We start from the raw sequence: 27,094 nt of genomic DNA on the forward strand, positions 1-27,094 counted from the left end.
GTGATAGTACTCCACACAAGAACGGTCCTAATTCAATAACTGAACCATAATTTGGAATGCGGGGCTCTAAACGTGCCTATATTTTCGTGCAAATGTATGGCAAACCGTTTACTCATTCAATTTAGATATCCGTATTTTAATTACATATTTTAAACTCCAATTGTAGCGAAAAACTTCGAGAGTTATATATCAGGACATCTCGGCACTTGGATACCTCGGCACTTTGGCTTGGAGTCACTTCGGCACTTTTCCGAGGTCACCTTGGCACTTTTGTCAGATATCTCGGCACTTGTCGGTTTGACATTTTGTCAACAATATATAAAGTTTCACTTATAAGTCCTTGATATATGAAATATCCCTTCTTATGTATATGCTTCTGTAGTTATACATGTTGACAGAATACGAACATAAATTGAAAAAAAAATAAGATTGATTACAATTTGCGGCACTTGTTTATTTTGAGTTACACAAATATATTAGCTACTGTTGTAGCGGAAAAGATATCACCTTCTGACTGACTTTTTCGGAAAAGTCAGTCAGAAGGTGATATCTTTTCCGCTACAACAGTAGCTAACAAATATATGTAAATACATGTACAAGAATATTGAATAATTCTTATTTTTTTTTATTCTAAGCAACGTTGTTTCATAAACACATACGTACCGTAGACTGGTACAATAATAATGTAGTTAAGGGTTCTCTGTTCATAATTCACTGCGTTTTATGTTTATATAAAGATCGTCAGTTGTCTCTCATATCATACAATAATTACGGCAATAAAATCTTTATAAACTAGCTGCCAGTGTTTAATGGTAAAAGATGCATGGAATGTATTATGCTGTCGACAGACTTTTGAAGCGTGTAGGAACTAAAAAAAATATTGTCTAAATCGCGATCCCGTAAGAGAATGCCAAATGCTTCAATTTCTTAATTTCAGCGTTTTTAAAATAAATAGAGTAGACTATTCATAACTGGAATATTTGCAGCATATTGATAATCGTATCGCTATAAGATTATCATGCTTATACCAACAACAAGATTAAAGCGCAGTGTATTTGACACGGACACGTGCAATTTTATGTAATAAATCTTTCACTGAAGTATGGCTTTTGTGACCGGGTATAATACAAGGCACGCGACTACAGAGGCCCCGCCCCTACCATATCATTGGCTACTAGCCTCGATGTTCACGTGTCAGTCAATTATAATTACCAACTGATTGACGAGGCGTGTTCCTTATATTGGTTACTGAATCTGTGCTCCAGATGAAATACGCTCAGATTTATTTCTGTAACCAAAAGGAAGCATATGATATGCAATATGTTGCTATAAAGAAATCTTTAGTTATGTTTTGCAATCATGTTCATTTACGTTGGACTGTCCTTGTATTTTGGCATACCGGTAACCCGAAATAAATACAATCTACTTAAGGTTTTTAATATTAGTTAAATATCCTATTTATTAACCGCCAGGGTCATGTAGGGACATGCCAGGTTTGTTGGTGGAGGAAATCCGGAATACCAAGAGAAAAACGACCGACCAGCGGTCAGTATCTGGCAACTGCCCCACTTGGGATTCGAACCCGTAATCCCAGAGATCGGCCACCGCGGCCCCAACATGCATGCACATGCTTATTGTTTATTTTTGTTCGCTAACTCGCAAGTTTTTTTTTCTGCTTATTTTTTGAATTATTTATTTATTTATTTGTTTCATTATTTATCTAATTACTCAATCTATCAATTTTGATTTTATTAACCAAAAACCCTATAGACTAATAGGTACAAAACATATATACTTGTGCACAATTACATTTGTAGATATATTTACAATGTAGTTTAGACAAAGAAGAATGACACCAAATACAAAATTCTCTATACAATAAAATGTAAACGTGATTTCAACTTTGACATATAAGTATGACAGGATACCAGATATTTTTCGATCATCGTATGGCTCTCTGTAATAATCGGCGCCTGGGATCAATATAAAATGGACAAATCAAAACAAAATAAAACTCATCTTCTATAGGATTTACAGTTGTTACAAATTATGTTTCCTCTTATCACATTTTGATCCCTCCCTATTTCCATATTTAAATGAGCAGATATCCTAAACTAAAATGCTCTGTCGGCGGTGGAGCATCTTTAAGCAAGCTTAACTAGATATTGGAGAATGTAATGATAAGTGTAAATGGTATACTAACTTTTGCGATTCTACAAAATTATCAATCTCGGTTTATATTATTAAAAGCCGTTTCGTAAAGGTAATGAGACTTAAATAATTTCATAATTTAATTATGCCTATCTAATTAACATTCAGGTGCGCATTTCCACAAAGTCAACAATTACATGTATGTAATAAATATATTGTTAGTTATAAACTAAAATTTGATTATAATCAGTTCATATATTACATTTTTCTGCAGTTATGAACATATCTATATTAAATTTCAGTACAGAACTGTAGGGATAGCAGTTTACACTTAAAACCTACAGCGCAGTTCATTTATCCATATATATCTCACTGAAGAACAGGCTCGTGTCGAGTACGATTCTGTCCGGGTGTTTTGAAAACAAACATGGCTAACGAAACACTAACATTGACAGAAGAAATCATCCGTAATCGAGTGAATTTGCAACATGACAATCTGGGTAATGTAGAATTTGAATATATTTTTATATACATATCACAAATATCTTGCCACAACGACCAAAGCTTCAGAAACTTACGTTTATTTCAACCGTATTTGAAAGCTTTGCAGAACTCTCTTTGCAAGTGCTCGTTCGATCCGGTGCACTTTTTATGACTCGAGAGGATTTTCTTTTTCTTTTCAATGTAAAATTCATTTAACACTTGAAAGATTGACGCAGTTGCACTATATACTTTTGTGTAGTTGTATGTCTTATGTTTGAATTATTGCCGTTGAGTTTGACAGTTTATGGATTTGCATGTTTAAACATGTTTAGCGCGGAGCTGAATATGTTATTGAAATGGCCATATCATAAATAACTCAGTTGGTGGTCTTATCTTAAAATGAACGTCGTATACCCACCTGTATGACCTATAAATTGCTAACCTCATATTCGAACTCCCGAATGTTTATTACATTGAATTTAATTTGCTTAGAACCAGGCTAGATCCTAAAAATCTGCATAATATATCAAGCTTACAATGCATGTTATACCAGGGTACAGGAGCTTGACGTTCTGTCAATAATATAATAAAAGAAACTATATAAATGCCCCTATCAGTATACTATATTATAGATATACTATGTTTCACAAAGTACATAGGGGGGGGGGGGTATTTATATATATTTATACTATATGATATTATTGACAGAACATCAAGCTTCTGTGGTTATACACGAAATAAGCTAAGGTGACAGCAATCTAATTAAAATTAGAACTTCTATGTCGCTCTCCGTACCGTCCGCTCGTAGCGCGACATAGAAGTTCTAATTTTAATTAGATTGAGGTGACAGTTATGCAAATAGGATAATGATCAGCAAATGTGATTTTGTCATTTTCTTCTAAATAATACAGAACTTTCAAAATGTACCAAAACTATCAAAATATTCCAAAACTTTAATTTGATCTTATCAAACTTGAATTAAATCTTATATCAAGTTGTAGCAATTTGAGAATTTTGTACACACAATTCAAAATGTTGCAAAACTTCATTTCTTATATATATATAAGGTGCATTTAAGTTTTATTGACCTGAACAAATCCTAAAAAAGGTAAAATAGATCTGAAGATATTTTACCATCTATTTTACCTGTATACTGTTAATGAAGTACAGTGGCATGCTGTACACAAAACCAATAACTGTAATTCTGTGTTACAGAGGATGTCAAAGCCTTGTCACTTCCTGGCACCTACCATGAGAAAGTCGGCAGTCTTGGAAGTTCACTTCGAAAGTTTTCTCGTCTCAAATGCCTTGACCTCTCCAGGAATGCCTTAACATGTTTACAGGTATACATATTTATTAAAGGGACAATTCATTCTACGAGAACATTAAAATTTGTATATATATCGGAAACCCCCCAGTTCTAATGCAAATTAGATCAGTCGGTTTTACTGTGATATGTCAGAAAATCCCATGGTGGTGAAATGCGTGTGAAATGTTCAAACTCACTCGCTGTCCGCCATTACACATTGTGGTCGAATATCTTGTATGCCGAACCCAGTCCCTTGCTCGTAGAGTAATGCTACTTTTGTCTAGAACAGCTCAAATCGCTCTGACAGAAGTGTGTTTACCTTATTAGGTGAATTGTCTTGCCTAAAAAATCATTATATCACCGCCACAGTGGTTATGTAGTTCATTTGTTTAACGTGCGTGACTTTGGCTCGGATATTGGTACAGCGTACATATTGTACCTGCTTAATCGTATTGATCAACGATTTGTAATTACAACGATATCAAATAAAATACTAAACAATGACGTGGAATTTGTCAATATCTTATGTTATATGTTTCATAAGAAATGCAGAACAATACATTTATGCCAAATTTTGCTTCTTGGTTATGTAAAAGAATTAGCCTGAGTGAATTGTCCCTTTAATTCTACTCATATGAATGGATGAATTTATACATTTGAAAAAATTACTATTAATATCAATTTGACAATAGAGCCATAATTTTCAAATTTATTGTAATTCATCTGTAAATGTACATGTAAATAAATGTACATAGCCTGCAGGTGCTACGAGTATAGTACTGTAATTACATATTTCATCATGATGAGTGTAATAATCTTTTATTAGGTGGTCGGGTGGTCGGGTGGTGTAGTGGTTAAGCCGCTCGCCTTTCACCTAGCCGGCCGGGGTTCGATCCCCGGCACGGACGTGAAAAGGTTAGGGGTCACCTGCCCGATCACGTGGGTTTTCTCCGGGCATTCCGGTTTCCTGTCAATGAAGTTTATTATATAATAATCTTTTGATGTGTTAAAAATCTACAATATTCAACATGAAATTACAAGATTAAGATTGCATACCAATACCCATTTGTACATTCCTGAATTTGATTTATTAGACAAATCAAACTACAGTTGCTATGTACCTGATACTATTTTATTGTCAAATATAAAAGCTTTAGCTCTACTGTAAATGTATTGGTAAATTTCTGTAGAGAATATACACCTGTCATTCTTTTACTTGAGTTCTACATTAATCTTATATCTGTACAGGGAATGGAACATCTGAAGCTGTTGGAGAATCTAAACCTGTATCCTTTTTGTGTGAAATTCAAGAAACTGATAATGCTGCTAAAATCATAAGCATATTTTGAAAAAAGATAATTAAGTCAAAAGAGTGACAAAGATCCTAGGTACCATATTTTCAAGGCTAGAAGTCACACCTGAATATAAACTGCAGAGGTTCCCCCTCCCAACCCTCAAGTCCCCAACCAAAATTTTTGGGTAATAAAATGAAAAATTGTGGCTGATCTTCCAGAAAATACAGAATTTCATTTGAACTTCACAATGTCAATTTTTTATCACTCTTTCTTCAAATAGTCATTTTTGAACTTTTCAAATTTCTCCCAAATATTATTATAACATTAAAGCTAGATTTAAATGTAGTTTCCTTGACAATAGCCACCAGCTACTACAATGGGATAGAGACAATGGATGAACTGAAGCGCCTTAGGTTCAACTCTAATCTGAAGGAGTTAGACCTTCGACTTAACCCAATCACTCGTACTGAACCTGACTACAGATTGTACCTAATACACATGCTCCCCAATCTACAAAAACTTGGTAAGCAAGCTGTAGGTAGTGTTTATACTTATATTTACATTTTCACTGCAGTCCCACTATGTAACCTTAACAAGCGCAGTTAGCATTCATATAGTCTATGAACTTTAACCACTTATAATGACGTCACAATTGTTGTACCAGCGATCACAGAAAACAGCTGTTCTAATGACTGTTCTATCCATAACGATAATGAATGATTAAGTCATTATAGATGCAAAATTCCTTGGGATTTCATCATAAAATTGTAATCAAATGTAAATATGAGCATTGAACATCTTTCAGTTGGCATTCATAGCCATGTAACAGGACAGAGGCAAATACCATGAAGAGGAATTTGCCTCGGTTCAATTGGCATTCATATTGGCTGTGAATGTCAACTGAAAGACACTCAATGCTTAAATATATACAAAATCAGTATTGAATACAGAACAGAATATATAAATAAATGAAGTATAAGCTTACAAATCTATTGGTAGGTTTTGATAATTGTCAAATACAAATGAGAATATTAAAGCTAATGAGTATTGACCATTGATCATAATTTGGTGGTGTATGTGAAAGGAAGCAAAATGTTTAAATACCTTTTAAAATTCTATTTTCATTATTATATATATATAGTTTACAAAAACATTATAGGTTCTTCCATTGGAAAAAGGAAATGAAACCTTTTTGGCAACCTATATAAAATGTTGATTTTTTTTGTCCAGATGATCGAGGAGTTAGGGACAGAGAAAGAAATGCAGCCCTTGTTCATTTTAGTTCAAGTCAAGCTCTGGAAATCTCTGCCCAACCCAGCAATGGGGAACCTCCACCCAAACAGCCCCACCCCCGGGCAGAGATGGTCCGTGGCATGGGCAAGGGGATGACTGGTAAGCTATTCATAAATGCTGTCGTTTTAATATTCATGTACACAATTTGTATGTAGAAATGTTTAAGTTTACAACATTCAGAAAGTGGTATTCACATATTAGTACACTACATGTATCTGTCTACTGTGTTCTAGTTCTGGAAATCTTTATCTGTATTTAATGAGTATCCCTCTTATGCCATATCAATTTATTTGATCTTTAAATTGAATTGTCCATTTGAAGATGAGCATATTGTTTTGTATTGAGAAAGAACTATTGAGCTCTATCAATCTTTCATATGTGAACCGTTCCTTTGATATCATAGACCTGTATGTTATACCACCCTCATATCCTCAGCAGCTATAACAAACTTTTCTTCTTGTGATTAAATTTTGCATATTTTTTAGTGATAATAAATGGTGAGATTAAATAATAGCAGAATGTTTCAAGCACATGAGCAGTAGAATCATGTTATTATGAAATATTAAGCTGCCTAAGTTGGTTACAGTACCATATTTATGTTTTGTCGGTTGAGATATGTTGTACCATACCCTTATATTTACCTAGTATTCTATCTTGCTGAGGAAGGATTACATGATTTCTGTCTTGTACTAGCCTATTGATGTGACAAAATTGATTGCTGCTCTTATTAAAATAGGATTTTGACCTTGAAATTGGTTTGCTCTCCTTGTTACAGCCCTAGATGATGATGATGTAGCAGTTCTGGATTTGATAGCACGAACAGGTGGTGATCTCAGTAGGCCGCGGGCTGTAACAGGCTCAGCCGCCCGGGAACCTACAGCAGAGGACTACTCTCTAGAAGGTACGTCTGTATAGCCAGGGCAGGTGGTGACCTCAGTAGGCTGCGGGCTGTAATAGGCTCAGCCGCCCGGTAACCTACAGCGGAGGACTACTCTCTAGAAGGTAGGTCTATATAGCCAGGACTGGTTGTGATCTCAGTAGGCCGCAGGCTGTAACAGGTTCAGCCACACGGGAACCTACAGCAGAGGACTACTCTCAAGAAGGTAGGTCTATATAGCCAGAACAGGTGGTGACATCAGTAGGCCGCAGGCTGTAACATGTTCAGCCGCACGAGAACCTACAGCAGAGGACTACTTTCTAGAAGGTAGGTCTATATAGCCAGGACAGGCGGTGACATCAGTAGGCCGCGGGCTGTAACAGGTTCAGCCGCACGAGAACCTACAGCAGAGGACTACTTTCTAGAAGGTAGGTCTATATAGCCAGGACAGGTGGTGACATCAGTAGGCCGCGGGCTGTAACAGGTTCAGCCGCACGAGAACCTACAGCAGAGGACTACTCTCTAGAAGGTTGGTCTATATAGCCAAGACAGGTGGTGACATCAGTAGGCCGCGGGCTGTAACAGGTTCAGCCGCTCGGGAACCTACAGCAGAGGACTACTCTAGGTAGATCTATCTAATCAAGACATAGGTGATATATTATGTTTTTGGTTTGTTTGTTGTGTCAAATTAGACCTGCGATTTGAAGACCATTTTGACATCTAGTACATTATACATGTGTATTTAATGTCTGTTGTGTTATCATATGTTAAATGTACATATTATTATTTGTATATAGATCTAAATACATAGGTCACCTTGTCGTAATGAAAATTGTTCTTTTTATGCAGAAAGCAGACCTTATCAAGGTACATTGATATTACTAAGAAATAATTATATATTAAAAGTTGATATTAATTCGCTAAAATATAATTATATGTTTATATGTTTCCTATTCTAAAATAAAATAAAAAAAGGACATAACTATAAATAATCCTAATTAGATGGATACGATGGTAATGCTATTAACAAAACATTGTCAGAAACTTTGACAATTAGCTTGACTAACAAAGGCAACTCATAACAAATATATTGAACGAGCTTTAATAACTTTGTAATAAGTTTGTTTCAAATTATAAACTTAATTAATTGGAGAAAACTATTGGTGTATATTGCTGTTACTGCATATACACACAATTTTTTGAACTTGGTAATAAGCACACTACTAAATCTAATTATATTTTTACAATAAAGAATGGCTTTTGGTAAGATGTGCCTTGAAATCAATGTACAGAAAATGCAATTACCTGTAGCACTTTCAGATATTAGCGGAAATCTGTCATGTTAATAGACTACATCTTAAATATACAAATGTATGTATACAGAATCATTTAACTATGTTTAAGCACTCAATGGCATATAATCAATGATTTGGCTATAAAAATGCAGCATAAATTGCTTAATATCTAACTAAAGAATTATGTTAAAACATAAGGTAGAAACAAGTTTCAAAACAAGAAATGCCGAATAGAATAAAACATGGGTGCAATTAATATCTGATATGTATACTGGAAAAACATTGGAAATACACACCGTAGTGCCTTGGTTGTCTAAAGTTTATACTTCACATTCGATAGAGCAGATCATATGCATCTTTTTATTTCAGTTTTGAAAAGTTTGGATGGGGGACCAGTGGAGGACAACAGAGAGGTATGTATGACAAATTAAATATTTATGATTTTTTTACCATTTGAAATTACTAATTATGAAAATATAATACAACCTAGATAATCATGGATAGCATTTGCTGCTAACATATTGTACCAGTTATTGTATTCTGTACAGTATTCACATACCTAGATATTACAGAGTTATCTGACCTTGTAGGTAGATAATGATTGTGACGTCATGTGTTTGCGAGGTTAGCATCTAAGATTTCAGAGAAAATGATATGTCAAAGTGTTGCTCACTAAGTAGAGGTTGCACAATGGATGCCTACCTACAAGGGAGGTAACTCTCTGATATGCAAAAATGGAATATATATTGTGGTAGTGATTATTAGAACGATTGTGTAGTTTTGCAACAGTAAGACGTTTGAGTGTGTTATAGGAGGTGGCTGTCCCCAAACCTCGGCCAGGCAGTATGGAGGAGGCCTATAGGATGAAGTACCCCAACATACCGTCTGTCACTGTGACCGGTACAGAGGAAAGACAACACAGGTAGATATATTGTACAAACAATATTCTAGCATTTATATACCGATACATTTTACTGAAATTGAGATATCAAAGCAGAGTCAAGTACATTTTTGCATCTTTTTCAAACTGTCAGATACTTTCAAAACTTTCTATTGAAACAAATAAAATGAAGTCATAGGTTAATTTTATCATGAATATTCTCCTTTAAGACTATGTATATACCTATAGGGTTTATAATATGTGTGCTTCCTATTAAAATGAAGATATAGTATTTAAATGAAGTTATAGGTTAATTTTGTCATGAATATTCTCCTGTAAGACTAGGGTTTATAATATGTGTGCTGCCTATTCCCTGTTCAATGATACTCACTTACCTATGCAGTGACAGGTGACAGAGATTATGTAGTGATTGGCTAACATAATTTTGTTTATCAGGAGGGATGAGAACCTACAGTACCAAGATGAAGTAGAGGCTTATAACAAATTCAAAAGTCATGGTTACTTCACTGCAAACCCAAATCAAGGTATGTCTCTCCAATTTCTTGACATTTATGTCATTTCCTTATGTTATCTTAAGGGCAGTAGTCTACTGAAAAGATTATGTCTTTGTCAAAATTTTTGCCCAACTCCTGCAGATATGATATGAATGACAATTACTTCCTTTTCACAAGCAGATCTAATTTATTTGCATAGCTAGTGTCCTACCAGTCATCAACCTCATAATTTAGTCAAAAATGTTTTGTTCTTTATTGTGTCTTAATTTTATCATGTCAAAAGTCATGTACAGAATTTTAATGAATTCCTTACCGACTACATATACTTGGTGTATTTATAGATATTGCTTAGTGAGAATTCATGCCAACTCTTAATTTTGGTCCCTATTTACATAAAGTTTGAAAGAATTCATCTAGCACTGAAAGTGATTTAGTGATTAAAGGTGATTACCTCTGGTAATAAAACAACATGAAATATTAACAGTAGCTGAACAACCAAGGGCTGGAAATGGTAGTACTTCCCAGATCCTAACTGAGCGAGACCCCTACCCTGGCCCCCCTCGGGTACCGACAGAACGACGAAGGTCATTTGGGGAGGAGGAGTCACCACAAGGTCATCAGAGGTCACAAAGTCAGCCGTCAATGAGAAAGGAGGTAAACAATTACTCATTTCACCAGTGTTTTTCATTCTTTATTCAGTTCATGTAAAACTTTTTAATGAGGTTATGATTTTTCTATAAACTGTCCTATTTCAGATCTCCAGGTTTTGTTTAAGGACACTGCTAATATAATTCATGGAGTAAATATACATTACTGTAGCATAATGCAAAGGAAACCTAACCATGATTGATGCTGATTTTTTTGGGAGTCCAAAGTTATCATATCCTTCAAATTGAATTTGGATTTCCCTAGAATAAAACATTTGTCTAGTATATTATTCTTTTAATAATAAAAGAAAGCTAGCTAAAGAAATGCTTTTTCTTGTTTCCAGCATCACGATTCTATGGAAGACTTGGGAATTAGAAGAGCAGATAGGTCAGCAGATGACCTTAGGTCAAATGAAGCCCTGGTCTCCAATGGAATCATGAAGGGAGAGAACTCTAGATCAAAAGAACTACTCTCTAGACTTTTAGATATTGTTGATAGATACTGGAATGGTTCAAAGTCACTACATAAAAACATCAAATTTAGAGGTGAGTATTGCAGGTCTTTTAAAATCAAAATATCTTTATTATTTAAGTTATGATATTAAATTGTTTTAAGCTAGGTTTTTAATCTACAGCAATCGAAAAATGCATGAAAAATACAAAAAAAATCTTTCCTTATAAGCCAAAAGTTTCATATTTAAAGACACAATAAAAAAGAAATTTAAAGTGGAGACAAATACCTTAATAACAAAGTTGATCATTAATGTATCATACTATATGGTAAAAGTAATTTAAAATGGAAACAAATACCTTAATAACAAAGTTGATCATTAATGTATCATACTATATGGTAAAAGTAATTTAAAATGGAGACAAATACTTTTATAACAAAGTTGATCATTAATGTATCATACTATATGGTAAAAGTACTTTTAAGTGGAGACAAATACCTTAATAACAAAGTTGATCATTAATGTATCATACTATATGGTAAAAGTAATTTAAAATGGAAACAAATACCTTTATAACAAAGTTGATCATTAATGTATCATACTATATGGTAAAAGTAATTTAAAATGGAAACAAATACCTTTATAACAAAGTTGATCATTAATGTATCATACTATATGGTAAAAGTAATTTTAAGTGGAGACAAATACCTTAATAACAAACTTGATCATTAATGTATCATACTATATGGTAAAAGTAATTTAAAATGGAGACAAATACCTTAATAACAAAGCCGATCATTAATGTATCATACTATATGGTAAAAGTAATTTAAAATGGAGACAAATACCTTAATAACAAAGTTGATCATTAATGTATAATACTATATGGTAAAAGTAATTTAAAATGGAGACAAATACCTTAATAACGAAGTCGATCATTAATGTATAATACTATATGGTAAAAGTAATTTAAAATGGAGACAAATACCTTAATAACAAAGTTGATCATAAATGTATCATACTATATGGTAAAAGTAATTTAAAATGGAGACAAATACCTTAATAACAAAGTTGATCATTAATGTATAATACTATATGGTAAAAGTAATTTAAAATGGAGACAAATACCTTAATAACGAAGTCGATCATTAATGTATAATACTATATGGTAAAAGTAATTTAAAATGGAAACAAATACCTTAAAAGTAATTTAAAATGGAAACAAATACCTTAATAACAAAGTTGATCATTAATGTATCATACTATATGGTAAAAGTAATTTAAAGTGGAGACAAATACCTTTATAACAAAGTCAATCATTAATGTATAATACTATATGGTAAAAGTAAACTTGTTTTTTATCCATCAGGTCTTGCATATGAACTGATAGATAACTTTGCTAGAAATTACGGTGATGACATGAGTAAGGTGGAAGCTGACATAGCACACCTTCGGGAAGAGAACTTTAAGTTACGGAAGAGGGAGGAGCTGACACGCAACACTCTAGCAGACAGCACGGTGAATGAGAGTCAACTAAAAACTTCACTGCATCAAGCTTACAAAGACAATGTATGTTGTCTGCCTAGTCTTAACACCATGTCTTGAAAAAAACGTAGTTTATCGAATGGTTATTTTGAGTTTTTGAAATTTCTAAAAGGAAAATCTGAACATTTTGTTGCATGTTGTTTGAATGTAATAGAAGTACTAAGAATAATGTACACAAATTGTTTTCATAAATTTGACTGAAAGTTTTACTCAAGAAAAAATTACATTTTTAGCTCACCTGGCCCAAAGGGCCGGTGAGCTTATGTCATGGCGCGGCGGTCCGTCCGTCCGTCCGTCCGTCAACATTTAACTTAAATCGCTACTAGTCATAGAGTTCCGCATGGATTGTGACCAAATTTGGCCATAAACATCCTTGGGTGAAGGGGAACAGAGCTTGTATAAATTTTGGCTCTGACCCCCCAGGGGCAGGAGGGGCGGGGCCCAATAGGGGTAATAGAGGTAAATCCTATAAATCGCTACTTGTCCTAGAGTTCTGCATGGATTGTAACCAAATTTGGCCATAAACATCCTTGGGGGAAGGGGAACAGAACTTGTATAAATTTTGGCTCTGACCCCCCGGGGGCAGGAGGGGCGGGGTCCAATAGGGGAAATAGAGGTAAATCCTATAAATCGCTACTTGTCCTAGAGTTCTGCATGGATTGTAACCAAATTTGGCCACAAACATCCTTGGGTGAAGGGGAACAGAACTTGTATAAATTTTGGCTCTGACCCCCCGGGGGCAGGAGGGGCGGGGTCCAATAGGGGAAATAGAGGTAAATCCTATAAATCGCTACTTGTCCTAGAGTTCTGCATGGAATGTAATCAAATTTGGCCACAAACATCCTTGGGGGAAGGGGAACAGAACTTTTATAAATTTTGGCTCTGACCCCACCGGGGCAGGAGGGGCGGGGCCCAATAGGGGAAATAGAGGTAAATCCTATAAATCGCTACTTGTCCTAGAGTTCTGCATGGATTGTAACCAAATTTGGCCACAAACATCCTTGGGGGAAGGGGAACAGAACTTGTATAAATTTTGGCTCTGACCCCCCGGGGGCAGGAGGGGCGGGGCCCAATAGGGGAAATAGAGGTAAATCCTATAAATCGCTACTTGTCCTAGAGTTCTGCATGGATTGTAACCAAATTTGGCCACAAACATCCTTGGGTGAAGGGGAACAGAACTTGTATAAATTTTGGCTCTGACCCCCCGGGGGCAGGAGGGGCGGGGCCCAATAGGGGAAATAGAGGTAAATCCTATAAATCGCTACTTGTCCTAGAGTTCTGCATGGAATGTAATCAAATTTGGCCACAAACATCCTTGGGGGAAGGGGAACAGAACTTTTATAAATTTCCGCTCTGACCCCACCGGGGCAGGAGTGGCGGGGCCCAATAGGGGAAATAGAGGTAAATCCTATAAATCGCTACTTGTCCTAGAGTTCTGCATGGATTGTAACCAAATTTGGCCACAAACATCCTTGGGGGAAGGGGAACAGAACTTGTATAAATTTGGCTCTGACCCCACGGGGGTAGGAGGGGCGGGGTCCAATAGGGGAAATAGAGGTAAATCCTATAAATCGCTACTTGTCCTAGAGTTCTGCATGGAATGTAACCAAATTTGGCCACAAACATCCTTGGGGGAAGGGGAACAGAACTTGTATAAATTTTGGCTCTGATCCCCCCGTTGCAGGAGAGGTGGGGCCCAATATGGGAAATAGAGGTAAATCCTATAAATCGCTACTTGTCCTAAAGTTCTGCATGGATTTTAACCAAATTTGGCCTCAAACATCCATAAGGGAAGGGGAACAGAACTTGTATAAATTTTGGCTCTGACCCCCAGGGGCAGGAGCGGCGGGGCCCAATAGGGGAAATAGAGGTAAATCCTATAAATCGCTACTTGTCCTAGAGTTTTACATCGATTGTTACCAAATTTGGCCACAAACATCCTTGGGTGAAGGGGAACAGAACTTGTATAAATTTTGGCTCTGACCCCCCGGGGGCAGGAGGGGCGGGGTCCAATAGGGGAAATAGAGGTAAAAATTCAAATTCCTTCAGAAAAGAAACAATGAACCTGTATTCAAAATATGGCTTGACATTACAAACCAGGTGAGCGATACAGGCCCTCTGGGCCTCTTGTTTGAAGTTATTGAAATGTTTTCTTAAGTCATTAAGATATGAGCAATTTTAAATGAAACTTAATTAAGAAAATTAAGTTTGATTAAAATTGAAATGCATTAAAAAGTTGTCACTTTAAATTTGCGTTTTTTCAAGACATTTGTGCCTGGTTATTGTATTTAAAACATGACGAGTCCACTTGTATTACTGATAATGTGAAACCTACCCAAAAGTAGGCTCTGACTGTTTGTCAGATTTATTGGAAAGAATATGTTCTTTTCCTGGAAATTTATCATAAGATGTCCAACAAGATAAATGGACCATCATGTTTTTCATTCACATGACCAATTTTCTTCTGCACCTGTTATTTCTCTGTAAATGTCACAAAAGGATATCTGTCACAAAAAAATCATTCAAATTTGGTTGAATTTTTTCGGTGTATTAAGAGATTTAGCCATATTTATTGAACCATTTTATTTTCATAAATACTGTTATAAATGAATTTTACTGAAATCAACACATATTACATGAAGACAGATCATGAGAGGTGTCTATCGGAAGTCTTGTTTTATTTGCTAGATTTCTGTATAGAATTCTGCTGTTTATCCAACACATATCAAAGTCTGATTTTATCACAAATATTTAAAGTACATTGGTATATCGTATTTTCAACCTTGCAAAGTGAGTTAGAATGTATCATGTAACGACAGCAAAAACTGTATTTCAAGAAAAATGATTATTTTGTTGATATTTTTTTGATACATGAAGGGTAGATAAGACTTTGATTTGTGGGTAGTATGTATGCTAGAACAATACTTCTGTGTTTCATATACTAAGTCATCCTCGATCTCCAGGGGTAACGTCAAAACGATGCTCGTAATGTGATCGTAACTCCTAGAGATGAGAATGATAATATGATATATATATAAGGGCTGTTCCAGCAAAACATATATGGCACCCAGGGAAGGCACTTTAAAAAATAGTATGTGCCATGGTGGGTTCAAAATAAAATCACTTCTGTGCCAGGGTGGCGTTTCAATAAATCCCTTCTGTGGGTGGGTCTATCTGAAGCATTTGTAACCTTTTGAAATAAAATGCAAATTTTATGTTTTATAATGTTGCTCAGTCATCCTGACTACAAAAATACAAAAATAAATATTGAAAAAAATGTTAATTTCTGACAATATTTAATGTGTTGTTCATCTTCAATACAAAACAATTATTATATTTTCTTAGTATTTTGATATAATAATGATAGACTATTTATCTAAAACATATTATATTCATTCAAACTTGACAATGGTACAAAGAAACAATAGATTAGTTTTGGCAAAATAACAGATCTTTATTTAAATTCACTGGTATTAAGTCGAGGAAAAAGTTGCAATTCACAAGCTTAAATGTGAATGTTCAGATGTCTACTTTTGCATTATGCTTGCGAAACACTTCAGTATGTATAGAAGATTTTACGCTGGTTCTACAAGGATTGTACCCTTATACAAATTTAGTAGTAGATGCAGCATAACAAACAAAAGTTCACTGCACCATATACAGTGCAATTTTGTCCTAGGACTCTTTGGTGATGCTAGAAATCAAAATGTGTAAATCCAAATACTACAAATCGGAGTGAAATAAAAAATTAAATCGCTTCTATGCCATGGTCTTGTTCACAAAAAAACAGATATGTGTGTGGGTCAACAAAATTGAAAATCACTTCTATCAGTGGGTCTCCCAATTTCAAAGTGCCTTCCCCCCCTACCATATATGTTTTACTGGAACAGCCCTAACATAGAAAAGGTCTGGATACTTTTAGACAGAGATATAATCTTTAGGAGAAACTTAAGGTATTATATATTCACAAAAAAACACTCTTGTGGAACTCTTCTAATCCATTGGCAAGAAATGTTTATCATGAACTTGTGTAGACAAGATTTTTTTTCTTTCTTTTTTCGAGATTTCAAGCAGATGGCTTTGATTATGATACCCCATAGTAGATAATCGATGTGAGAGATACTAGAGTTACGTCCCCTGAACAGCAGACTAGGACATCTTATGAAATGATTTCCTTCTATCACTGTATGCCACTGGTTTTTTGAATGTCATAAAAAATGGCTGTCCACTTTGTTGAACTTGTTTATGTAGATTGTACTTGCATGTGGCACAGCATGAGATCTGCACGGTGTCAGATTTACCTCTGTTCTCACCTCTTCTTTATCAGAAATGTTAAAACAGGTTAAAAGATGTGTCAGATAATTATATCATAGCCCTTGTGAGGGAAAACAATCTTTAAATACAGCTCAATGTTGAATGAGTACTATGATTAAATTTAGAAATATTAATATGGTATAACATGTTCAGAAACTTTTACTCATATGGATGCTGATGAATGCAAAAACTATGTTGTGCAAAATCTAAGTCTAAAAATATGTAAAGTATTCCTGATAAATGATGTATTTGTTGATATAAAGCCTTTTTTGTTGAATATTAGTATATTTCCTTGTAGGAGGCTCTGAAAGACGAGTTACAGAACACTGTTAGGGAAAACCGTAAACTACAAATAAAACTTCAGGAACAGCAAAATGGACATCTCTCAGCAGCCGCAACATCTATGTCTTCTGTCAACCAGTCACATTTAGGTAAGCCCTACTGTCCAGGTTTGACCATTATGAACCAAATGACTTGACCACAGTATTGTCACCAATGTCCTCATTCAGTTTGTCATAACATTACACTTCATTTGCATTTTGATATAGACCATGATAAAGGAGTGAGCTTAATTTTAGAGGAAGAGGTACTAGTTACATTAAATAATGAAGCTCAACTAAATGGTAAGAGTGAATGATGGTATAAAATTCTATAATTATTTATGATGGTGTGTTTTATGTAATTTTTACAGAGGAGATCAAGCGACAGAATGACATCCTTCGAAATGAGGTGGAAATGTTACAGATCAGACTCAAACAGTACTCACAGATGCAGGAGCTAGCCGCCATGTTACAGGAGAGTCACAAGTATGTACCATTAATGCCAGTTACTACTGAACTCATTAACCCCTAAAGACACATGTAGACTCTTCTAAATCAAAGACTAGATCAGCCTATTATGAAATTTCAGGGGTGAATGAGTTAATAGTTTGTATGTTTTAAATTTTTTGACATTTTAATATCTCTACGATAAATTAGGAGGTAAAATTATTACCAACATCTGGTGTATACCAACTGGTCCCTTCTTATCCTTTTATGTTCCATTCTAATTTTATATGGCCTCATGGATATTTATGTATCAGACATTTCTCACCATACCCTTCCAAGAGAAACAGGTTTCTTTGGATATTCCATCAACAGTGGTATTGTAATAATTGTCCTTGACTACATTTAAATTGTATTTATGATAGATCCCTAGTCCAGACCAATGATCACTTGCTGAAAGACCTTAACGAGACCAAACGTCGTCACCAGGGGGAGGTAGAACAACTTAACTGGAGCTACAACCAACTGAAGAAAAATTCTGGCTACGCACCACCCAACAAAGCCCGAGATCACGGCAAAGCCTCGGCTACCATGTATGATTCCTAGTGTTATAACATGTGACTCTTTACTCAGCAATTAACATGCACTGTAACAATGTCTCGTTTACCATATCAAAAGATTAATTCATAAAATGTATTTCAAAATTGGTCATATTGATATCATCTGTTAATCAAGATTTGATTTTATGATTCTTCTTAATTCATCATTAATTATCATCAGATCAATTTGACTTCAATTTAGCCAGGCAAACCAAGTCAAGAAAGGATTTTTATTTATTTCATTACCAATATCAATTCCATTCTTTAGTGTTGTATAATTGGTGCATGTACAATATTCATCCCATACAAATAACAAAACCATTAATGAAAGTTCATATATAACCGGTGATCGTTTATTAAACTGAATCTCTAAATAAAATGTCACAATACAATTATTTGTGATTTAATTGATAAGGAGATTTAAGTATAAAGAATTTTAATTCAGCGTCTGAATGAAAAACAACTACAAATGTAGTTATGTTTTTGTCCATATTTATTTTTTGATATTATACATTTCGCCCATACACCATCCAGCATTTAATATGAACATGTATATCAGTATTTGTTTTCTTGCCTTTATCAAATGTTTGTTTTTGTTTTTTAACTACATTAATGTATAACAAAAATACAATTATATTTGGATAATGTGCCAGTTTTTTTTTTTAAAGTTTTTGGGCTATAAATTAATAAGAATGATTAGAAAGATTATCTTTCATTATATCCTTTTTTATATTATTGTTATTTATAAAATATTTAACAACAACAATTTCTTTCAGTTTCTATCGCAAATAATTGGAGAAATAGAGGCATGAAAATGGTAAATTTTACTCTGTTAGATTGACGGTTTCTGAAGTTTGGCTTTGTTTGGTGTCTGGTTAGTTTTAGCTGATAACTAATTAGTCTACTTTTAAATTTAATTATAAAAAAAATGCTTTCTTTTTTGAAACCGGATTCTGACACCATCTAGCAAGACACATGTACAATCAAAACTAGATACTTATACATGTGTGTATATATATATATATATATATGAAATCCTTCCCATAAAGTCGACTTTTTTAACAAAGAAAATAATGTAGAACTACAAAATATAAAAATCTTTTTGTTTAATAGTGTAAACATACATATTTTAGCAGAAATTATATTTTAACACTTTTTACACGAGACATTTTGTGCTAAAAATATGATTGTGCAATCATAATTCATTAGCATAGCAATGCGAGAATATATTACTCTAGTAACTGGTTCAAAATAAATTTAACATTAAAATTTGATCACACAAAATAAGTGTGTTTACAGTAAAATATCCTTCTTGTTAGGTCATCTGAGACGAAGTCTCAGTCTCAGGTGACCTATTCTAATCGCCTTTTGTCAGTCGTTGTCCATCGTATGTCCTTAAACAATTTACATTTTTTACTTCTTTTCCAAAACCGCTGAAGCAATTTTAATGAAATTTTGCACAAACCTTCTAAGGCATAAGGCCAATCAAAATTGTGAATTATAGTTTAACATTCATATCGGTCTTCGCTGACCCCCTGGGGGACCAGAGAGGCGGGGCCAAACAGGGGCAAAATGACTAAAATTTCAAAAAATCTTCTTCGGAGTTCACAGGTTTGATGGAAGCAAATACTCTTCATTGATTAAAAAGTTCAATTTATAAAATCACTGACCGACTTCAAGGGGCAGTATGTATATAGTGTTTATATGTCTTTGTTTCATTCTATTGGTTCATTCTATATCCAACCTCAGGTGACCGTTAAGGCCCATATGCCTCTTGTTTTATCATATGACTTGTGTTACTGTTTGCCATATGTGCTTGAAAGAGAAATCCAATCCGTCCATTGTAATATATTTATCTATATATTTATATATTTCATGTATGGGGTCCGAGGTATAGCTTTGAGTCTCCCTTGGTAATTTTTGTGTAGCATTCTTACTCTCCAATATTGAAATTGCATTAGCATTAATCAACTTTGACTGGGACCAATTGCTATTTCAAGGTTCTGTATGCATTAAACAAGAAATTTATTTTCATAATCATTGATTCAAATTCCTACTTGCAGCTCATCAACCAAGTTTTATAGTTGATTGAAACAGAATTACCTTGATTTAGACTTATAGTGATGATCTTGATTACCTTGTATTTTTCAAAGTTGTGCTATTATTATTTATTTATAAAAACAACTAGACAGTTTAGTTGTTTTGTATATTGTATTGTATTACATTACCTAATGTCACAAAATGCATTTTCATGTTAAATCAATGAATACCGGTTACATGTTCTCCTGTACTACCAATGAAGATATACATACTTCATTGAGATAAATGTATCGAGTTTGTGGAATGGTGGCAGGGCTTTGTCTCTATATTTATGGGAGTTATATAAAGTTGTCTAAACGCTAGGGGTACATTTGTGATTATGGTATGATGTGTTTTGTTCTGACAAAGGAACTCCAATTACAATGCCAAATGTACAACAAAAACTATGACAAAAGGAATTAAAGCTGTGGTATACTGGGTACATATTAATTTGAATAAAAATTTAAAGATGCTCCACCGCCGACAGAGCATAATGATATTAATCTCTTGAACAAAAATTGGTGTTTAATTGTGTATATATATGTTTAATTAACACAAAAAATAATATAAAATTAATTATTTTGCCCTTAGTGCATGCGCAATCAGTACTTAATTTCATATAGGATATAGTGCCACGGATTTTTTTCGGGATGCAATTAATTATTTTTTGTAACTTTAACTTGAAGTAAAATTAGAAGCTCAAACTTTTCAATGGTGGTAATGGTGTAAAGTAAGTAACTTTTGTAACTGAAGAAAAATACTAAATCGTCTGCTCGTGTTTTTGATAGTGAAAAAATATCATTTGTCAGCGGTGGAGCATCTTTAAGAGTCTTCATGTTTTTATAAAGTAAAATATCCTATACTTGAGTTTTGGTGTTATAGGGGGTTTGAAATAAGCATTTGTTGCCTTTATTAACTTGTTTTAAATCCTTTGTTGTTGTCTTGATTAACAGTGTTTGTTTCATTGGGAGGTTAGTATTAATGTGACACTATTGGATATATTGTTTGATTTTACATGTATGTACTTGGTATCATAATAATTTTTTTACCGAACTAAATGAAATTTTGTCATCTCTGACTTATGTACATTGTACTTATATGTTTTTGGTTAAAGTAATTTTTAGCTCTTTTAAAAAGTTTTTGTGACATTGGTCAGGCACTGTGAAAAAGCCTCAACCTACAAAACTAAACTATACGTATAGACAGAATTCTCAGTGCAGGAATAGTCAAATATATATCTTGATTTACAAGAGCATTTATATAAGAAGGTAAAGTATACCTAAAGCGAAATCCACTTACAATTCAATGTAGTTGTCATACTGTAGATTCCTTTGTGCTCATCAGTTTTGATGCAATGGAGAGACTAATGATTAATGGTAATTTGCATTATAGAACATTATATGTAAAATAGGTTTTATTTATTCACCATTTGGCTCTATTTGCACATCCATCTATCAAGACGTATTTTGGGCATATCTAGATAACTGTTGTTTATTTATTTACCTTTGTACTCTTAATGTTTTTATGCAATTTAGAGTCGAGTTAAAAGTTGAAATGTTGGGTTTCTTTTCATCCAGAGTGATACTATTTTGGGTGGGTAAAATCAGAAGGGGCAGTATGAAGTCAATAATCATGTACTGGTAATTTTGATTCTGGGTGGCGAAATTCGGAAAGGGCAGTATATGAAGTCTATTATTATAATGTACTGGTAATTTTGATTCTGGGTTGGGAAAATCAGAAGAGATGATATGAAGTCTACTTTTGTATTACATTGTTTATCATACGAGTGTGTGTTCCATACGTGTCTGCTATCTGTGATATATTACAATTAGTTGTTTACCATTACATTGAAAAGGAACACAGTTTTTGTATTATGATTATATACTCAGTATACTCAATTTTAAAGACCAGATTGCTTTGTTTTTATAATTTTCTTATAATCATTAGGGGTGATTATTAAACTGCAAACGTGGACATATACGCGAGTGGTTTCTGATAAATACACCATTTTTTGCAACATACTTTCATATATATACAACAATATTACGCACAGACGAATATTTTGCACTAAAACGTCCTTTTCTTAAAGTGAATAGTCGGGCAAAGAAAACCAGTCTAAATGCGTTCATTGGCCTTCCAAAAGTTCTCACATATTAATACGACGGTCAAGTTCTGCTTAGTTTCCCAGTTCTGACCATTAAAGTACAGAAAAGTTGAAAGCATTGAAAGCGAGGCTGCGTGGAAATGTAACCACGGACATAGTGAGCCGGGAGGACGTTTTAGAATTTCCATACTTAAAATTAATTTCTTCGTACGCAGACAGATTTTGACGAGAGATTTTATTTTTCCATTTCATAAGAAATTATACTGGATACATTCACACCATTTTTACCGACTTTAGCCATCCTTGCCCGACTGTTCACTTTAACTAGCATAAATTTCCCTCTTGCTTGAATTTCAATGTGTACAGTAAACGTGTATTTATGTAGAAACCTTAAACATATCAAACATCATTTACAAAGCATAGCATTATTTCAGTTCATCTTATTTACAAATTATTCTTTCAACTTAAAATTAAAACAATGTGATTGGATCGGTTTGCATTAATCATTTCATTATCAGCGACACTTCTTTTAAATCACTAAACTGTGATGTAATAGCTAATTTACGATGTGCTGTTTTCTATGCCGTATTTTTGTGTATTTTTGTGCTTTTAAATGCACAGGTTGACAAATGAAGAGCATAAAAGTCTGTGTGTGTATTATTGTAATTATAAATTACAGTTTTTGGGTTTGGAATTCACTCACTGGATCCCTTGTGGTGCCATGCACATCATCATGTAATGGTAAACAACAAAGCAATGCAATAAACTATATATTGTATATTAAAGCTAATTTAGTTATTTTTTACTAAGAAAATAATGCAATATGCACAAATATGTATAGGCTACCGGCCTATATGATTGATATGGGGCGGCATTGGTACTGGAATTACCACAAAAGACGACTTGTTTCATTATTGTGTCGCCTTGTAACGCAAGAGCGACACATACATGTAGGTATCACTATGTCGGCGTTGGTGTCAGCGTCAGTGGCGTGCGGAAAAAAGGTTTTCGTGCGATAACTTTAGTATTTATTGTCCGGTTTTAACCGAATTCGGTGTTTTGCTTTATATCGATGAGATCTCGAATAAGTTTGATACTGGTCAAAATCCTTTAATATTTGCAAAAGGTAGGAGACTTTGAAATCATCAAAACAGATAATTTCTTTGTTTCCATTTAATAACTTTTGTATTTATTATCCGATTTCAACCAAATTATGTTTATTGCTTTATATAAATGAGATCTCGGATGGGTTTGATACAGGTCAAAATTCGTCAACCATTACACACTTTTCTATTTGCGAATATAGAATGTCACAATGACATGCTGTGTTTCTTACGTATATGGAATGTCACATGATATATTACTTACGTATAGGGAATATCACATGCTGTGTTACTTACTTATAGGGAATGTCACATGCTGTGTTACTTACTTATAGGGAATGTCACATGATATGTTACTTACGTATAGGGAATGTCACATGATATGTTACTTACGTACAGGGAATGTCACATGCTGTGTTACTTACTTATCGGGAATGTCACATGCTGTGTTACTTACGTATAGGGAATGTCACATGCTGTGTTACTTACGTATAGGGAATGTCACATGATATGTTACTTACGTATAGGGAATGTCACATGCTGTGTTACTTACGTATAGGGAATGTCACATGATATGTTACCTACGTATAGGGAATGTCACATGATATGTTACTTACGTATAGGGAATGTCACATGATATGTTACTTACGTATAGGGAATGTCACATGATGTGTTACTTACGTATAGGGAATGTCACATGATATGTTACTTACGTATAGGGAATGTCACATGCTGTGTTACTTACGTATAGGGAATGTCACATGATATGTTACTTACGTATAGGGAATGTCACATGATATGTTACTTACGTATAGGGAATGTCACATGATATGTTACTTACGTATAGGGAATGTCACATGATATGTTACTTACGTATAGGGAATGTCACATGATATGTTACCTACGTATAGGGAATGTCACATGACATGTTACGTACGTATGGGGAATGTCACATGATGTGTTACTTACGTATAGGGAATGTCACATGATATGTTACTTACATATAGGGAATGTCACATGATATGTTACTTACGTATAGGGAATGTCACATGATGTGTTACTTACGTATAGGGAATGTCACATGATATGTTACCTAGGTGTAGCGAATGTCACATGATATGTTACTTACGTATAGGGAATGTCACATGATATGTTACTTACGTATAGGGAATGTCACATGATATGTTACCTACGTATAGGGAATGTCACATGCTGTGTTACTTACGTATAGGGAATGTCACATGATATGTTACCTACGTATAGGGAATGTCACATGATATGTTACTTACGTATAGGGAATGTCACATGATATGTTACTTACGTATAGGGAATGTCACATGATATGTTACTTACGTATAGGGAATGTCACATGATATGTTACTTACATATAGGGAATGTCACATGCTGTATTTCTTGCGTTTAGGGAATGTCACATGCTGTGTTACTTACGTATAGGAAATGTCACATGCTGTGTTACTTACGTATAGGGAATGTCACATGATATGTTACTTACGTATAGGGAATGTCACATGCTGTGTTAATACGTATAGGGAATGTCACATGATATGTTTCTTACGTATAGGGAATGTCACATAATGTGTTACTTACTTATAGGGAATGTCACATGATATTTCACTTACGTACGTGTGTATAGGGAATGTCACATGATGTGTTACTTACTTATAGGGAATGTCACATGATATTTTACCTACGTATAGGGAATGTCACATGATATGTTACTTACGTATAGGGAATGTCACATGCTGTGTTACTTACGTATAGGGAATGTCACATGATATGTTACTTACGTGTAGGGAATGTCACATGATGTGTTACTTACGTATAGGGAATGTGGCTTCTAGTTTATCATCAGCCATATTTGATTTTGAAAAAAAACACCTTTTAAATCAACCATAAAATGGATTGACTTAGGACTTTTCCGGCCAACCTCGGCGTATCCTTAGAATTTTTGGAAAGATCATATTTTGTCAGGAAAAATACATTAACTTTGATTTTCGAGCCCTGAAACCGCTTTAAGAATGCTAGCTTCAAATGCATGCTATACATCGCGAAACACAGAGGGACCTAAATGGACCGTGTAAGTTTGTAACGTATATCAGATTTGGTTCAAAATTTCATATGCACGCGTGAATATTGTAAAATACCCTTGTATACCGTAGAAGTGGAGCTATTCGCGTTTACAATAGTAGCAATACATTTTTTTCCTAGGATTTATTTGATGTCGAGTGTTGTCGGCAAAGTATAAAGCATTTAAATTAATTTTGTTTTCTTGTATTTTCATTTGTCTTAGGTAAATAGCAATACCTATATCATTCAGTAAGCAATCTAGTTGGCAGGATGACCGGCATAAAATGACGATAAATATGGCTTACGTGTGTAGTATATTACCGACTATTGTGTGATTTGGGTGTAACGTTACTAAATATTACCGGTTAATGTAGCCGCCTGTGCGGTAAAGTGATATCATTAATACACGGGGAAGACATTTCATGTCATTTGGTGCTTTTTGTTAACCCCATATTGGCTATACGTATTTTTCAATAAGATTCATTAAACTGTGTACAATGTGCCATTGACATGGCGGAATGGCTGGTATAAGATCTGGATGTTGTGGCAGTCTGATATTTGGTTGACTAATGACTTTGAAGGAATTTGTCTTTGAACCAATTTTGTCCAATCTCGGCATGGTATTATAGAAGTTACGGAATGATGATATTTTGTCATTGTTCAGGCAAACTACACAGGGAAGGCATTTAAAGTCTTTGTGGTGCTTTTTGTTAACCCCACATTGGCATTATGATAGATGCATAGTGCAAAAAAACGAGGTGTGGAGATGATATGCCCCTTTAAATGTAGATATAGAAGATCTTACCGATACATGGTGAACTACTATATTGGTATACTATCTATTTGGCAGGTTTTGTAGTGGTTTATGTTTCTTCTTACGATTGTGAAAATACAGGTTTCTCCTATTTGTTTTGAAATGTTTTATGTCGAGTGTTGTCGACAAAGTATTCATTATCGTACTCTTCAGATTATTTGTATTAGATGTTTTTACACGTGTTACCAATACTGATTAAAAAGCTCTAGAAAAATAGTCAAATGACTGGTTCATGTCCTTCAACCCCAAACAGAAATTCTAGTATCTTTTTCAAATCTTCCTTACTTACCAGCTACTTTTTACATTCGATAACACAATTATAGACATTACACTGAAGAGTAATTTTAAGTAGTGATGCTAAGTAGTCAAAACATATAGATGTAGATGAAATTATTAAGAAGTGATTTTAGAATGATATCTTTATCAGCTGGAATGATATCATTGCTATGATCGCGAAACTTAAATCTGCGTTACATTGAGAAAAAGT

General features: G+C 34.2%; 1 protein-coding gene across 5 annotated transcripts; it reads left to right on the forward strand.

Annotated features, from left to right (window-relative positions):
* Positions 1-2,548: 2,548 nt before the first annotated feature.
* On the forward strand, positions 2,549-23,387 carry LOC138315517 (centrosomal protein of 72 kDa-like). 5 transcript variants are annotated; one of them, XM_069256590.1, is made up of 17 exons: positions 2,549-2,651; positions 3,850-3,977; positions 5,192-5,229; positions 5,607-5,761; positions 6,469-6,630; positions 7,307-7,432; positions 8,258-8,275; positions 9,073-9,116; positions 9,516-9,625; positions 10,040-10,128; positions 10,583-10,752; positions 11,090-11,291; positions 12,567-12,766; positions 17,355-17,487; positions 17,748-17,862; positions 18,246-18,413; positions 19,196-23,387. In XM_069256590.1, the coding sequence occupies exons 1-17, from the start codon at positions 2,579-2,581 to the stop codon at positions 19,209-19,211; spliced, it is 1,947 nt and encodes a 648-aa protein (XP_069112691.1). In that variant the 5' UTR covers positions 2,549-2,578; the 3' UTR covers positions 19,212-23,387. The 5 variants fall into 5 exon arrangements, with proteins under 5 accessions (XP_069112691.1, XP_069112695.1, XP_069112692.1 ...); XM_069256594.1 differs by having other exon boundaries at positions 12,567-12,715; positions 19,196-22,455; XM_069256591.1 differs by having other exon boundaries at positions 10,586-10,752; positions 19,196-22,455.
* The last annotated feature ends 3,707 nt before the right edge of the window (positions 23,388-27,094 follow it).

The sequence above is a fragment of the Argopecten irradians genome, chromosome 2 (genome assembly GCF_041381155.1).
Source record: "Argopecten irradians isolate NY chromosome 2, Ai_NY, whole genome shotgun sequence".
In the NCBI taxonomy this organism is placed as follows: Eukaryota; Metazoa; Mollusca; class Bivalvia; order Pectinida; family Pectinidae; genus Argopecten; species Argopecten irradians.